At 46.7% G+C, this 15,924-nt stretch overlaps 1 protein-coding gene across 3 annotated transcripts in view; it reads right to left on the reverse strand.

The window, feature by feature from the left end:
* The window catches only part of SUFU (SUFU negative regulator of hedgehog signaling), a 110,590-nt gene that overhangs the window by 35,097 nt on the left and 59,569 nt on the right, over window positions 1-15,924 (reverse strand). For all 3 annotated transcript variants that reach the window (XR_005016825.1, XM_036828765.1, XM_036828764.1), the window contains exons 4-6: window positions 2,433-2,575; window positions 1,438-1,523; window positions 1,078-1,150 (exon numbers count right to left, since the gene is read on the reverse strand). Coding sequence is in view for 2 of the 3 variants with exons in the window: in XM_036828765.1 (XP_036684660.1) it covers window positions 1,078-1,150; window positions 1,438-1,523; window positions 2,433-2,575 (302 nt within the window). In the remaining variant the exon portion in view is untranslated. The remainder of the gene's footprint in view (window positions 1-1,077; window positions 1,151-1,437; window positions 1,524-2,432; window positions 2,576-15,924) is intronic.

The raw sequence follows: 15,924 nt of genomic DNA on the forward strand, positions 1-15,924 counted from the left end.
AGAGATAACAGAGGATATCCTGGCAGCAATTGGAAAGCTGCAGTGTTCAAGGCACTAGGAAAACAGAGGAGCATCATCTGTGAATGAGTAGGCCTTCTGCCCAAGAACTCCCAGGTCTGCAGTAAACAGCCCAGGGACTGCTGGCTACATGTCCGCCTGCTACCTCTCCCGGCCACCTCCCACCCTTCCTAAAGGACATATAACTCCTGGCAGCAGCCTGTGGCCTACCAGATTTTTACAGAGGCATAAAATATTCAGAGATGGCAATGACCCGCAATGGGAAGGGGCAAAGAAGAAGGAGGCAGGCACGTGCCAGGCACATTATTAGCTGTCTGCGGTTCCTGCTTCAGGAGCTGCCAATAAGAAAGGAAGTTATGCTCTACGTGGCTTTCAAAATTCACCTTCTTACAAACAGTGCTGCTTCTAAAAAACCCGAAGACAACACTGACACTCTGTACAGGTGGGCCACAGCGAGTTAGAACTGCAGGCCTGTGTGTATAGAGACTTCCTTTTATATATGAAGGGATGCCAACCTAGCCAGGGGAGGAGCTCAGTGTCTGACTACCCAAGATGAAAAATGTATCTAAAAGGGGGATGGGATCATTAGACCAATCAGCGCTCCCCCCTGCAGCTGGGCTGTGGGGTCACTATCACCTGTTCTACTGTCTGTTACAGGGTGGCGGTGGCAATGGGGTGGCTTCCTGAAAGAAACTCTGTGTTCTTCTAAGAAGGGGAACATGGCAGGATGAGTACTGGGCAAGAAATATCCACTATACTGATTTTCTTTCCTTGCTACTGATCCGATTTTTTGGTCAGGTTTATTGATGTATAATTTGTATTCAATAAAATCAATCCTTTCAAAATGCAAAAAAACATATGTCTAAGACAAGTTTTCCTGGCCTGAAATCTCTGCTCCCTTATGTGCTCTGCAGAATTCAGAGGACAAATTCCAAATCATGCCATATTTCTACTCACTCACAAATAAAGCTCCTCCGTTTTCCCAGGATGAAAGCCAGTGTTATTTGGAAGAAGCCTAGGCACAGTGTGCTAGAAAGGTTTTCCTCACTCAAGACATACTTGCAGGTGTGGATCGATCTCAAATATGGTCTCTCCCCTCCTCATGTCAGTTATCAGCCAGGGGCCGCCAGCGCTGTGGACAAGGAAAGGGGACAGGATGGTAACTGAGGGTCTGGGGCTGATGGGCTGGGTCTACAGCCTGCCCTGTTTGCTGCCCCCGGCCCAGAACACAGGGGATTGGTTAGTGGCCAGAGACAGTCAGGGAGAGTGATCAGGAAGCCCCAGTCTGAAAACCCAGAGCCTGAAAACCCAGAGCCTGAGCAGCAATGTAAGGGGGCGCCCACATGTGGAGGGAAGGAGGGGTTCCCAAGCCCAGGCCTGGGGACCCCGCCCCATCTCATAGTGCAGGGGTGTACTCACATGGGTACCGTCCGCAGCAGCTCCAGGATGCCCTGCCCATTCCACTGCTGGGCTGCGTGGAGCTCCTCGGTGCAGACGCCAACAATCTGAGACCCCGGGACAAAGATGCCATTGTGCGTTAATGGCCATTCCTCCAACCCACCCGGAAGGTCAGCTACCCAGGCTCTCTTAGTATCACCCAAGTTGGGGGACCACAGGCAGGATCTGTGCTCAGGGGCTGATGTGTCCAAAGTGGGATGGTTCCTTTAGAAGGGAACAGTGTCCTGGTTAGCAGATGGATGGGTCCACACACAGGACACTGAGGTCTGACCCTTGCCCTGCTGTGATGGCTCAGGGGTCTGGGTGACACAAAGCCTAGCCCTAGACTGCAGAAGACAAAATCAGGGCCCTGCCAACTCAGGATGGGTCCCCAGCCCATGTCTCTGGAAGCAGGGGAAGTGCAGGGAGATGCTCCTGCCCAGTCTAGGATCATGGGGATTGTAAACAGAGGAGATTTTGAGACCCTTCAAGCTTAGAACGATGACCAAAGGGCACCAGCAGCTCGCAGAGAAGCTCCCTTCCTTATCAGGGGCTGAGCCTTAGAGTAAATCTCAAAGGAAACAACTGAACTTTCGCACAGACCCCACCATGATCACAAGCAGCCCGGGTGCAGCTGGGGTAGGTGCACATCCCTTCCGGGTAAGGGAAAGTCCAGTCCAAAGCTGCCTGCCGGGAGGTCCTGTGCCTGTGGCTGTCTGGGTCTTACGAGTTCACAGAAATACCCTCCCTGCTATCCACTCAGTACAGCCATCCTTTCCTACCCAAATGGCCCCTGCCCCTGCCCCCTTACCCCATCTCAGCAGGTTAAATCAGGCCATCCGAATCTACCCGACAAACCATCAGAGGGACTAGAAAGTGGAAGAAGACCACAGGAAATCTCCGTTCCCTCACTGCCCCACCCAAGCCCTCCTGTCCTACCACGAAAGGCTCAAGGCCAAGTCCAAGCTGCGCCTCACCTGGAGGAAGGTAACCACCCCAAAGGGTGTCTGCACGGGTTGCATCTGCGGGTCCTCTGTCAGCAACATGTGCTGAATTCTCGACTCACTGTTATCCAAAGGGCTATGCCAAGACACGTGGTCCCCGCTGCAGAAGGTGTTCTCTGTGGACAGACGTGAGGGTCCTCAGTGACCGAGGCCCTGCAGCCAGGCCTGGAGCCCGACCCGGGGTCTCAGAAGCCCAGGCTGGGAGGCTCCCCAGCCTTCCAAGGTGGCCCCTGTGAAGGAGGGGACGCATTCACTTGGATGGGAGCAAAGAGTATGGCTACTGCCCCTAAACCAAACACGTTCCTGCTCGCCAATTCTGCCAGCCTTCGGTGGAAGACGACGGGCTGCCAGTGTGGCTGCCTGCTTGGCCCGGCAAGTCCAAAGACTTCTGGCGTCTTTGCTTCCCCAGCACCTTCACTTATTCGGGCGGCGGGGGGCAGCCACAATCGGCTCTGCCAAGAAAGAATAAAGTGCTTTACTGTGGGACCATCCTGGCCAGGAGTCCACAGGGAGGCTGGAGGGCAATAAAACCCTTCACCTTGGAAAAACATACCAGGATTTCTGTGCGGCTGAAATAGTGTTCAAATAGGAACTCCCTGCCTTGGAGGGCTTTTGAGATCTGTCACCAGTTTCTCACAGGTAGACAGATTCAGGGAATAGTTCCTCATTAGATGGAGGTCTGACTTTGCCTCACACACCTCGGCCGAGATGTGCAGCCCGGAGGGGCAGCTGTTCCCATGAGGACACAGGCATTGGGCCCAGGCTGCCCAAGAGAAACGTGCAAATACGGCCACCCTGTAGTCTCACTGTTGCCCTTCACACAGGCCCGCTGCTTTAAAGAAAGATGTTTAAGGTACCACAGCCACAAGGGAAAAACACCCAGATGCTATGACGTCTCCCAAACCCCGGACTCTCGCCTTGGGTGTCCTTCCACAGGTACTCTGCATTTACTAGCCTATAAGCATCTATAGGTCCTCTCCATTTTTTTTCCTTCACACCATTTTGCACATTTCATTTAAAATTATGTATCTTGGAGATCATTTCATATCAACACATAAAGAGTTACCTCATTCCTTTTTTGCCCCAGTTTTATTGAGGGGAAATTATTATTTATAATTGACATACAACACTGTATTTGTTTAAGGTGTACAACATAATGATTTGATATATGTATATATTATTATATTATTACCACAATAAGCCCATCACCTCACATAGTTACAAATTTTTTTTCTTGTGATGAGAACTTTTAGGATCTACTCTCTTAGCAACTTTCAAATATACAACACAGTGCTGTTGACCATAGGCCACCATGCTGTATAATTACCTCCCCAGAACTTATAACTGGAAGTTTGTACCTCTTAACCCCCTTTACCCATTTCATCTACCCCTCCCCCACCTCCTCTCCCCTCTGGCAACCACCAGTCTGTTCTCCGTACCTATGAGCTTGGTTTTTGTTTTGTTTTCTTTTGTTCATTTGTCTTATATATTTTTTAGATTCTACATATAAGTGATATCATATGGTATTGTCTATCTTTGTCTGACTTATTGCACTTAGCATAACATCCTCAAGGCCCATCCATGTTCCAAGTGGCAAGATTCCATTCTCTTTTATGGCTGAGTAGTATTCCATTGTGTATATATACCACTTTCTTTATCCATTCATCCATCAATGGACACTTAGATTGTCTCCATATCTTGGCTACTGTAAACAACACTGCGGTGAACATGAGGGTGTGTGTATCTTTTCAAATTAATGTTTTTGTTTTCCTCAGATACACCCAGAAGTGGAATTGCTGGATGAGATAGTAGTTTCTGTATTTAATTCTTTGAGGAACCTCCATACTATTTTCCAAGTGTCTGTACCAAGTTACATTCCCACCAACAGTACATAAGTGTTCCCTTTTTCCACGCTCCCACCAACACTTGTTATCTTTTGTCTTTTTGATGACAGCTGTTCTAACAGGTGTGAGGTGATATCTCACTGTAGTTTTTACTTACATTTCCCTGATTAGTGATGTTGAGCACATCTTCATGTAACTGTTGGCCATTTGTATGTCTTCTTTGAAAAAAGGTCTATTCAGTTCCTCTGCTCATTTTAAAATCAGATAGTTTGTTTTGGCTACTGAGTTGTATTAGTTTTAATTTTTTTGTATGAGTTATTTTTATATATTCGACATTAATCCTTTATCAGCTGTATGATTTGCAAATATTTTCTCCCATTCAATAGGTTGTCTTTTCATTTTGTCAATGGTTTCCTCTTCTGTGCAGAAGCTCTTAGTTTAATGTAGTCTCACTTATTTATTTTTGCTTTTGATGTCTTTGCTTTTGGGGTCAAATCAAAAAAAAAATCACTGCCAAGACCAATGTGAAGGAGCTTACCCCCTATGTTTTCTCCTAGGAGTTTTATGGTTTCAGGTCTTATGTTCAAGTCTTTACACCATTTTGAGTAGAGTTCTGTGTACAGTGTAAGATAGGGGTCCAGTTTCAATTTTTTGGATGTGGCTGTCCAGTTCTTCCAACACCATTTATTGAAGAGACTATCCTTTCCCCCATTGTATATTCTTGGCTCCTTAGTTGTAAATTAATTGACCACATATGTGTGGGTTTATTTCTGGGTTCTTTACTCTGTTCCATGGATCTATATGTCTGTTTTTATTTTATTTTACTTTTTTAATAAATTTATTTATTTATTTATTTACTTATTTATTTATTTATGGCTGCGTTGGGTCTTCATTGCTGCGCTCAAGCTTTCTCTAGTTGCGGTGAGTGGGGGCTACTCTTCGTTGCAGTTCACAGCCTTCTCATTGTGGTGGCTTCTCTTGTTGCGGAGCATGGGCTCTAGGCATGCGGGCTTCAGTAGTTGTGGCATGAGGGCTCAGTAGTTGTGGCTCGCGGCCTCTAGGGCACAGGCTCAGTAGTTGTGGTGCACGGGCTTAGTTGCTCCGCGGCACGTGAGATCTCCCCAGACCAGGGCTCGAACCCGTGTTCCCTGCATTGACGGGCAAATTCTTAACCACTGCACCACCAGGGAAGTCCTATATGTCTGCTTTTAATGTCAATACTATACTGTTTTGGTTATTATAGTTTTGTATACTATAACTACCTCAATCTTTTTTTTTTTAATAATCATGAAGTAAGTTTGTATTTTTCATCCTGAAATTGTCCACTACTTCATCCTTTATATAACTGTATAGTAGTTCATTGTCGTCTGTTACTTATTTAATTAATTTATTTATTTATTTGGCTGCATTGGGTGTTAGTTGCAGCACATGGGATCTTCATTGTGGCATGCGGGGTCTTTTGTTGTGGCATGCAGGCTCTTCGTTGCAGTGCACAGGCTCTCTAGCTGCGGCACACACGGGCTCTCTAGTTGTGGCGCATGGGCTCAGTAGTTGCAGCGCATGGGCTTAGTTGTCCCGCAACAAGTGGGATCTTAGTTCCCCGACCAGGGATTGAACCCATGTCCCCTGCATTGGAAGGCGGATTCTTAACCACTGGACCACCAGGGAGGTCCCTGGTCTATTACTTATGATCTGGGAATTTCAACTGTTGAGATCTCTTCACTTTTTATCAATATTTAAAGTAACGTACAGCTCCAGGCAGAGCCAATCATAAACCCCCAAATTTCCCAATTTCTGCTTGGCCCACTCCTCCCAGATTTTCTCTCCTTTTACAGAAGTGTGTGTCTACAAGCAGCATGCATGATCTGCAAGTAAGAAAACAATACAACAAGTAAAAGACTGAATTAGTAATTAAAAGCTTCCCCCACAATAAAAAGTCTAGGCCCAATGGCTTCACTGTAAATTCTACCAAACATTTAGAGAAGAATTAATACCAATTCTTCATAAACTTTTGCAAAAATTAAAAGAATAGCTAACACTTCCCAATTCATTCTATGAAGCCCTGATACCAAAGCCAGACAAAGGCACTGCAAGAAAAGAAAGCCATGGATCAATATCACTTATGCATAGACACAAAAATCTTCAACAAAAATACCAGCAGACTGAATACAGCCACATATAAAAAGGGTTATACACAATGACCAAGTGAGATTTATCCCAGAAATGCAAGTTTGGTTTAACATAAGAAAATCAATGTTATATACTATATCAATAGAATAGAGTTATTTTTAAAAAATCACATGATCATCTCGATAGACAGAAAAAGCATTTACCAAAATCCAATACTTTTTTTTTTTTAAATGAATTTATTTATCTAGTTAGTTAGTTTTGGCTGCGTTGGGTCTTCGTTGCTGTGTGGGGCTTTCTCTCTAGTTGCAGCGAGCGGGGGCTACTCTTCGTTGCGGTGCGTGGGCTTCTCATTGAGGTGGCTTCTCTTTGTTGTGGAGCAAGGGCTCTAGGCGCACAGGCTTCAGTAGTTGTGGCATGCGGGCTCAGTAGTTGTGGCTCGTGGGCTCTAGAGCGCAGGCTCAGTAGTTGTGGTGCACGGGCTTACTTGCTCCGCGGCATGTGGGATCCTCCTGGACCAGGGCTCGAACCCGTGTCCCCTGCATTGGCAGGTGGATTCTTAACCACTGCGCCACCAGGGAAGTCCCAAAATCTGAAACACTCAAACTAGGAATAGATGGGAACTTCCTCAACCTGTTAAAGCGTATCTACAAAAAACCTACAGCTAACATCATACTTGATGGTGAAAGACTGAATGATTTCCCTCTAAGATCAAGGACAAGACAGAGTTGCTGCCTCTCACCACTTCTATTCAATGTGGTATTAGAGGTTCTAACCAAGGCAATAAGGCAAGAAAGAGAAAAATCTGGATAGATTGAAAAGGAAATAAAACTATCTCTATTTATAGATGACATGATCTTATACATTGAAAACCCTAAGGAATCCACTTAAAAACTATGAGAAAAAACAAGTTCAGCAAGATTGCAGGGTACAAGAATAATATACAAAAGTCACTTGTATTTCTATACACTAGCAAGAACAATTTTGAAAATAAAATTTATAAAATAATTCCAGGGGCTTCCCTGGTGACGCAGTGGTTAAGAATCCGCCTGCCAGGGCTTCCCTGGTGGCACAGTGGTTAAGAATCCACCTGCCAATGTGGGGGACATGGGTTCGAGCCCTGGTCCAGGAAGATCTCACATGCCACGGAGCAGCTAAGCCCGTGCACCACAACTACTGAGCCTGTGCTCTAGAGCCCGCAAGCCACAACTACTGAGCCCGTGTGCCACAACTACTGAAGCCCGCGCGCCTGGAGTCCATGCTCCACAACAAGAGAAGCCACCGCAATGAGAAGCACGAGCACTGCAACGAAGAGTAGCCTCCGCTCGCCACAACTAGAGAAAGCCCGCCCGCAGCAACAAAGACCTAATGCAGCCAAAAATAAATAATATCAATAAAAATAAATTTAAAAAAAAGAATCAAGTTGGATCCCTTCTTTAAACCATAAATAGAACTTAATTCAAAATGGATCACAGGCCTAACTATAATAGTTAAAACTCTTAGAAGAAACGTAAGAGTAAATCTTCTGACCTTGGATTAGGCAATGTTCTTAGATAGATACCAAAAGCACAAGCAAACTAAGAGTAGATAAACTGGACTTCATTAAAATCAAAACCTGTTGTGCTACAAGAAAGTGAAAAGAAATGCAAATTAAAACCACAATGAAATAACCACTTTACATCCATTAGGATGGCCATTTTAAAAATAAAAAAAATAAAACAAACAAAAAAACCCAGAAAATAACAGGTATTGGTGAGGATGTGGAAAAACTGGAACCCTTGTGCAATAGTGGTAGGGATGTAAAACAGTGGAACTGCTTTGGAAAACAATTTGGTGATTCCATGAAATACTAAACATGGAATTACCATACGACCCAGCAATTCCACTACGTATATACCCAAGAGAAATGAAGACATGTCCACACAAGGACTTGCATCTGAATGTTTACAGCAGCATTATTCATAATAGCCCAAAGGTGGAAACAACCCAAATGTCCATCAACTAATGAATGAATAAATAAAATGTGGTATATCCATACGATGGAATATTATTTGGCAACACAAAGTGCTGAAGTATTGATACGTGCCACAACATGAACAACATAGCAAAAACATTATGCTAAGTGAGAAGCCAGTCACGAAAGGCCATGTGTGATTCCATTTATACAGAATGTCCTGAGTAGGCAAATCTATGGAGATAGACAGATTTTTGGTTGCCTAGGCCTGGGTTGGTTAAGGGGGAATCGGAAGTGACTGGTCTGGAGTTGCTTTTTGGGGTGATGGTGTCACAACTGTGAACTATAAGATATGTGAATTATATCTCAGTAAAGGTGATTTTTTAAAAGAATAAAGAAAATGCAGTAGGTGAAAGGGAAGAATCTTGCGGGAGAGGAAAAGTGGGAGAAGCAAGGCCCTGGATTGTTACTACCACCTCAGGTTAAGCAGCCTGGCCCAGGAGAAACCTAAGTTGTAATGCCCAGACATCACAGCATTTTATAGTCCAAGTCACCTCAATGATCACCTACTCCAGCATTTTCATTTTCTACAAATGAGGAAAGGATCCTCAAGACTGCCCAACGTCATGGAGCAAGCCAGTGAGGATGGGCAGAGTGTAACACCTCTCAAACATTTTTTGTTTTTTGAATTTTATTTTAGTTATGCAGCAGGTTCTTATTAGTTATCCATTGTATACACATCCGTGTATACATGTCAATCCCAATCGCCCAGTTCATCCCACCACCACCCCCACCCCCCGCTTTCCCCCCTCGGTGTCCATATGCTTGTCCTCTACATCTGTGTGTCTATTTCTGCTTGCAAACCGGTTCATCTGTACCATTTTTCTAGGTTCCACATGTATGCATTAATATACGATACCTGTTTTTCTCTTTCTGACTTACTTCACTCTGTATGACAGTCTCTAGGTCCATCCATGTCTCTACAAATGACCCAATTTCATTCCTTTTTATGGCTGAGTAATATTCCATTGTATATATGTACCACATCTTCTTTATCCATTCGTCTGTCGATGGGCATTTAGGTTGCGTCCATGACCTGGCTATTGTAAATAGTGCTGCAGTGAACACTGGGGTGCATGTGTCTTTTTGAACTATGGTTTTCTCTGGGCCTCCCAAATTTTTGAGTCATCCATAACACCTGTTAGGATTTTTGACGTATCTATGTACACCTGCACTGTCACCTACATGTATTTTTCCCCCTAAAATTGACTCACTTTTTTTTTTTTTTTTTTTAAATTTTTATTTATTTATTTTTTATTTATTTATGGCTGTGTTGGGACTTCGTTTCTGTGCGAGGGGTTTCTCTAGTTGTGGCAAGTGGGGACCACTCTTCATCGCGGTGCGCAGGCCTCTCACTGTCGCGGCCTCTCTTGTTGCGGAGCACAGGCTCCAGACGCGCAGGCTCAGTAATTGTGGCTCACGGGCCTAGTTGCTCCGCGGCATGTGGAATCTTCCCAGACCAGGGCTCGAACCCGTGTCCCCTGCATTGGCAGGCAGATTCTCAACCACTGCGCCACCAGGGAAGCCCGACTCACTTTTTTTTAACCTAAACAAACTTACTTTAAAAGGAAACTTCATTAAAAAAAATAAAAAATAAACGGAAACTTCATATCACTGTACTAAATAATAAGAGAAATAGAAAATCAGTGTTGCTCACCGTAAAGTGGAAGATAACAACTTCAAAATAATTCAATGAAAAAAAGATATTAATTTATAACTGATACTGTTGCCTACCTAACATTGTTAAAAACTGAAATGAACAAGGGTTAAAGAGCTGTTAGAGGTTTAAAGAGTCAAACTGACAAACTCATTAGGATTGAATCAGAAGGGGGAAGATAGTCCTCACTATTCATGTCACTGAATGCCTTGTCCAGTTATCACTTAAAATCTCTTGCTGGCTTTGGCAAACCCTGGCAGACTGGTTAACCTTGCAGTTGGGAAGGCCCTGTTCCTATTTGCCTCTGCCCCTTACTAGCTGTGACCCTGGGCAACTTACCCAATCACAATCTATAAGCCTGTTTCCTCATCTGTAAGCAGGAAATAGTGGCCTACTCAGTGTGTGCTCCACGTTATTACTCCTGTACTGGAATACAGTATAGCTACTCCTATCCAGGTCCCAGTCCCTTTACCAGAAAACAGGACCGGCCACAGAACCTGTAGCTAACAGCAACTGCCAGTAGGTGGCACCATTGCTCCTGGTTTAAGGAAGAGCTGGGCCAGTAGTTCCCTCCAGCGCCCCACCTCTAGCTGACTTAGGCTGGAAACAGGGAAGAGGCTACAAAGGTTTGGAGTCATGACCTTTTATTAACCAGAAATAACATTGATTTAAAAATAAATGTTGTACCAACCCACACTGTTGAAATGAAATACGAATGACCAAAAGCTACTATGTACAGACAATTTGGGAAGGGGCTTAATTTAGGCAGCTGGGAGACAGGCCCCAGTCGCTGTTCCTGGACCAACACACCAGCCTGCGGGATCCAGAGTGAGTTAAAGGCAGGAGGGGGAGGAGACAGTGTTAACTACCCACAGAAAGGTTCAGAGAGCATGTAGCTAACAACCTCCCAGACCTGCCCGGTGGGGGAACCAGACTTATTAGCTCTGCTATGGCCAAGAAATGGTCTTTCTTAACAATGAAAGAGCCTTGGTCACAGTTTTCAAGCCTTGGACAAAGCCACAATGGGCTCATTCTTGAGTCCAGCCTGGTCTTTATGCCCCGGATGCTCAGCCCCATTCTGTGCGGAGCCACCGCGGGTCTCAGCACTCAGGCCCAGCACCCACCCCGGGAAGCCCTCAGACCCTTCAGAGGGGTTTTCAAATGCTAATACTGCCTCGGTTGGAGGCCCAGCTGTTCAGTCCAGTGGTTAGAGGCGCTCGCTCCCTCTCCCTTCCTCTCTCTGGTTCCCTGAAGCGTCCTTACCAAGATATTAGGATGCAAGTCCCTGAGACCCCAACCCAAACAGCACGGCAGAGGGGCCACCAGGGCTGTTCCAGGTGAGGCCTGGAGGTTTACTTCCCATTCTCTTCCCTCTTCCTCTGAGCTCTGCCTCCCAGTACCATGAGAAACCTCCCTCGGCTGCAGCCTCTTTGGCAAATTCACACCCTTCCACGGTGGCAAAGAGAGTCCAAAAACTGCTAGGTTCAGTTCTGCCCCTTGCTTTGTTTAAAGAAAGGTTTCATCACTCAATGTCTCTTTCCCCATTAACAAACAACTCCCTGGCAAGAACTCTTAAAAGATGGGGGGGGCCGTATGGCTGTGCAGATCCTAACTGACCCCTCGAACTGGCTGTCACCCTACCCCACTTCCCAAACATCCAGCTTTAGTCATGGTGGTTTGAAGTTGGACTGTGCCGGATATAAAAAGTTAGCAAAACCTAGGGAAATGGGTTGCAGAAGAAAACAGCTATTGTTCGCAAAATAATTAGTGCTGCCTTTGAAACACTGAGAAACAAGTGCATTCTTCAAGAGTTCTTAATTCATCCCAACTCTGGAGAGTGACTGTCTGTCTCCATTCTGTGTGGAAGTACAGGCCCAGTGGTGTTTCACGCAATAGCTCAGAAAGCAATGTCCCACCCACAACATTCCATCTCCGTGGTCAGAATCCATATGCTTGGTCCGAGGAGAAAGGGTTAATGTTGTCTTTTGGAGCCCCAAAAAGAGGGTTTCTCATGGCTGACGCTTGGAGCCCCGTGTTTGGAGATGGCTACATGCATTCCAGAGACAGAGAGCAAGGGCAGGAAACCCAGGTGAACTGGGCCAGGTGTCAAAGGGGTGGCGGGTCTGCAAGAAGCGTTTTAGGGAGTGCAGGAAAATGGAAGGTGGATCAAAGCAGGTTGGTAGACTGGAGTCTGTCAACTTTCTTTTTTTAAAGTCTTTATTGAATTTGTTACAATAGTGCTTCTTCTGTTTTATGTTTCAGTTTTTTTTTTTTTTTTTTTTTTTTTTTATGTTTCGGTTTTTTGGCTGCAAGGCATGAGGGATCTTAGCTCCCTGACCAGGGATCGAACCCGCACCCCCTGCACTGGAAGGCGAAGTCTTAACCCCTGGACTGCCGGGGAAGTCCTGGAGTCTGTCAACTTTAAGGTCAAATTCTCAACAATGGGGTAGCCATCACCGTCTCTCAAGAAGCAGTCTCCATCCCTCTCACTGTCTTGGTGCTCACAAAACACTTTGACAACAGAGGCCTAAGTGTCTTCTATGAAGACACAGAGCTGGTTCCTAAGAGGGCTAAGCAGTTCTTTCCTGAAATGCCAGATGTTCCAGACACGCCCTCAGCAACACAGACTGCTGAGAGGGGAAGGTCAGGTAGCCTGTCCTGTCTCCAGAAAGTCCCAGGATGAAACCAACACCCCAGGCGGGAAGAATCCAGCAATGGCCTCACCCACCTCCTTCCTGAGAAGGCCCACTGGGGGCTGCTGCAGCTGGGCCCAGAGAAGGCTTCCTCTGAGACTGGAAGAGAGCCCCTTCAAGTCAGCTGAAGGCCCATGTACTGAACTACATTTACAGGGGCAAAAACACAAGTCTGCACAGGCACAAGCAGCCTCCTGATACCCGGCAAGAGGAGACAACCTGGAGGTTTTGCTGAATGAACCAGGCCTGGCCGAGATGGTGGAGGAGGTGAAGTCCAAAGTCAGTCCTGTGGGCCTCTGCCCAGTCCAGATGCTCCTAACTGAAGCCACTCAGTCTGCCCACTGCCCCGCTGAATCCCCGTATAATCTTATCCAAATTTCTAAGCCCAGGTGCTTTCTCCTTGCTCTAAGCCAAGCTATGGGGAAAGGAATGGGGTTTTATATGCCTCATCTATTTGTTTCATGGTATATTTCCAGAAACGAAGAGCCTACAAAATTTAGGAGGTCATAGGGTGTAGACAGCCTGATGTCACTGCCACAGATTACATTTCTGGAGCCTTTTAACACACTCATGAGATGCTATGCTCATTCTGGGGAGGGGGTAACCCGAGGCATCACACAGAGGGCACTGCCCTCACTGTCCTAGCGCCAGGACTCCTCTACCTCCACCTGACAGCACCCACCAAAGGAAGGGCACAGACCACCTTCTTGCCAGTTAAGATCAGTGCTCACCTTCCCCTGGTAACTGCAACTCTCCTTCCTCCAGGGATCCAAATAAAGCCGTGAGTGAACACTTCCCCGCCCTCCTGCCCTGACTCCCCAGCCCCAAGCCAAAGCTAAGAGTTCAGTTCAGAGCCTTGCAGCCGTGGTGAGGCACGGCCCACCCTAGGAACTCTGGATGGCAGCTGAGAGCAATATGTATGTATATCACATAGGAGCAAAAAACAAATCCGTCCCAGGTAATTCCCCTTTAACACTTGAGTGCTGTAAGGAGAGAATAAGAGTGGGATGCTCTGGAGCTTAGAGGCTTCGATTGGTACAAAACAACAGAGTCTGGCGCCCCTGCCTTTCTCTACACACATGCACAGCTGACAAGATGCTTGTAGGGAAGGAGATCTCAGGAGCGTGATTACACAATCGCCCCACTGCAGCGTTTCAAATCAAACTCTCCCAAAGAAAGGCCGAGACAGGATTCTTTCTTTAAGTAAGAAAAAAAAAAACCCCCACAAAACAAACAAACAGTGTGTGGAGGAGGGAGACAGATTCTCTGTCCGTGTGTTAATGGGCCTTCGTGGCTAGCAGGCAAAGCTCTTCGTAGCTGAGTGGATGGTGTGGACGGTGGCCCGCTGCCAAGCTTTTCCAACCCAGTCAAGTGGTGGAAGCAAAGGATTAAAGCCCCCTCCCACCTTTTAAAAGTCCTGAAGGCAGTTTCATGACTGGAAAAGTGAATCTGAGTGTTTGGTTAGAGAGCGTCCCTCATCTAGTTCTGTGTGATATCAATCTGGCTCAATGTGGCTGCAAGACACAGCTCGGGAAGTGGGCGTGCTGTACCGCTTGATTAAGTAAAGAAGAGCGAGAGGAGACGTGTTTATTCTTACAAAACTGAAGGGGAACTGAAAGGATGTTCCTTCTAGGTTTTGCCCAGAATCAAAGGAATTGCCAAGGATCAGAAAGCCAGTCCAAGGAGACTCAAAATTGTTTCCCTATGTATTTTCTCAGCAACCTCTGGCTCTCCACCTTCCTCCCTCTCCCTCAAAGCCACAGACACAAAGGCAAATGGTGCAGGGGAAGGAAGATCCCTTTCATAAGCAGAGCTCAGCAAAGCTACTGCAGGGAAGGCGGGAGGCTGGCAGGATGCTGGGGGCCCCCAGGGGCCTTACCCAAAAGCGAGTCTCAGGACTGGCTCTCTACCTGGCAGTGGTGATGCCCCCAGAGTCTGACTGTGGATCCCAGACACTCGCCTTGTGTCCGCACGCACAGGGCCCTGGCCAGACACCCTCATTCTCCCCCCGGTGGTGGTGAGGACCCTGACTGCAAAGGGAGCTTGTAGGGATTTATCCGCCACGGCTCACAGCTGTCACTAGTCAAAGCCTGTTCCTTCACCCACTATGGGCCATGCCCTCCTGTAAGGAATTCAGGGCCTTGCTCACCACTTCAAGAGAGCCTTGAGTCCTAAGCTGGCAGATGCTTCCACTTCTCTTTTAAAGCAGTTCCATCTGTTTAGACACCTGTCAGTATGGAAAGGAAGAGTCTTCTGCCCAGAGGCCTGTAAATGGGCAACACCCACCCGTGCTCCTCTCACTCTCCTGAACCGGCACAGAGGACCTGCCACCTACACGCAGGGAAGATTCCAAGATCCTTTGCTCTGAAAGCCAAATTAACTAAAAAGGTTTTAAACTTGCAGTACCTACGTACATTTCAATCCCTCAAAATGCCAAGAGATGATTTGGAGCTTTAAAATCAAGCACATGCTTCTACTCCTTCCACCTTTTTCCTAAAGAGACTACTATTTAAATCCACAAGAGGGCTTCCCTGGTGGCGCAGCAGTTAAGAATCCACCTGCCAATGCAGGGAACACGGGTTCGAGCCCTGGTCCGGGAGGATCCCACATGCCGCGGAGCAACTAAGCCCACGTGCCGCAACTGCTGAGCCTGCGCTCTGGAGCCCGTGAGCCTCAACTACTGAAGCCTGCGTGCCTAGAGCCCATGCTCCACAACAAGAGAAGCCACCGTGATGAGAGGCCTGCGCACTGCAGTGAAGAGAGGCCCCCGCTGTCTGCAACTAGAGAAAGCCCACGTGCAGCAACAAAGACCCAACTCAGCCAAAAAAAAAAAAAAAAAAAATCCACAAGAAAATCCATTTAGTTGCCAGGCGTATGTAAACTAGCACAGTCACTCTGGAGGGCCACATGGCATGGCAGAATCTATTAATAAAAAAGATACATTTGGGGCTTCCCTGGTGGCGCAGTGGTTGAGAATCTGCCTGCTAATGCAGGGGACACGGGTTCGAGCCCTGGTCTGGGAAGATCCCACATGCCGCGGAGCAACTAAGCCCATGCACCACAACTACTGAGCCTGCGCGTCTGGAGCCTGTGCTCCGCAACAAGATAGGCCGTGACAGTGAGAGGCACG

This window comes from Balaenoptera musculus, chromosome 16 (assembly GCF_009873245.2).
Source record: "Balaenoptera musculus isolate JJ_BM4_2016_0621 chromosome 16, mBalMus1.pri.v3, whole genome shotgun sequence".
NCBI lineage: Eukaryota > Metazoa > Chordata > Mammalia > Artiodactyla > Balaenopteridae > Balaenoptera > Balaenoptera musculus.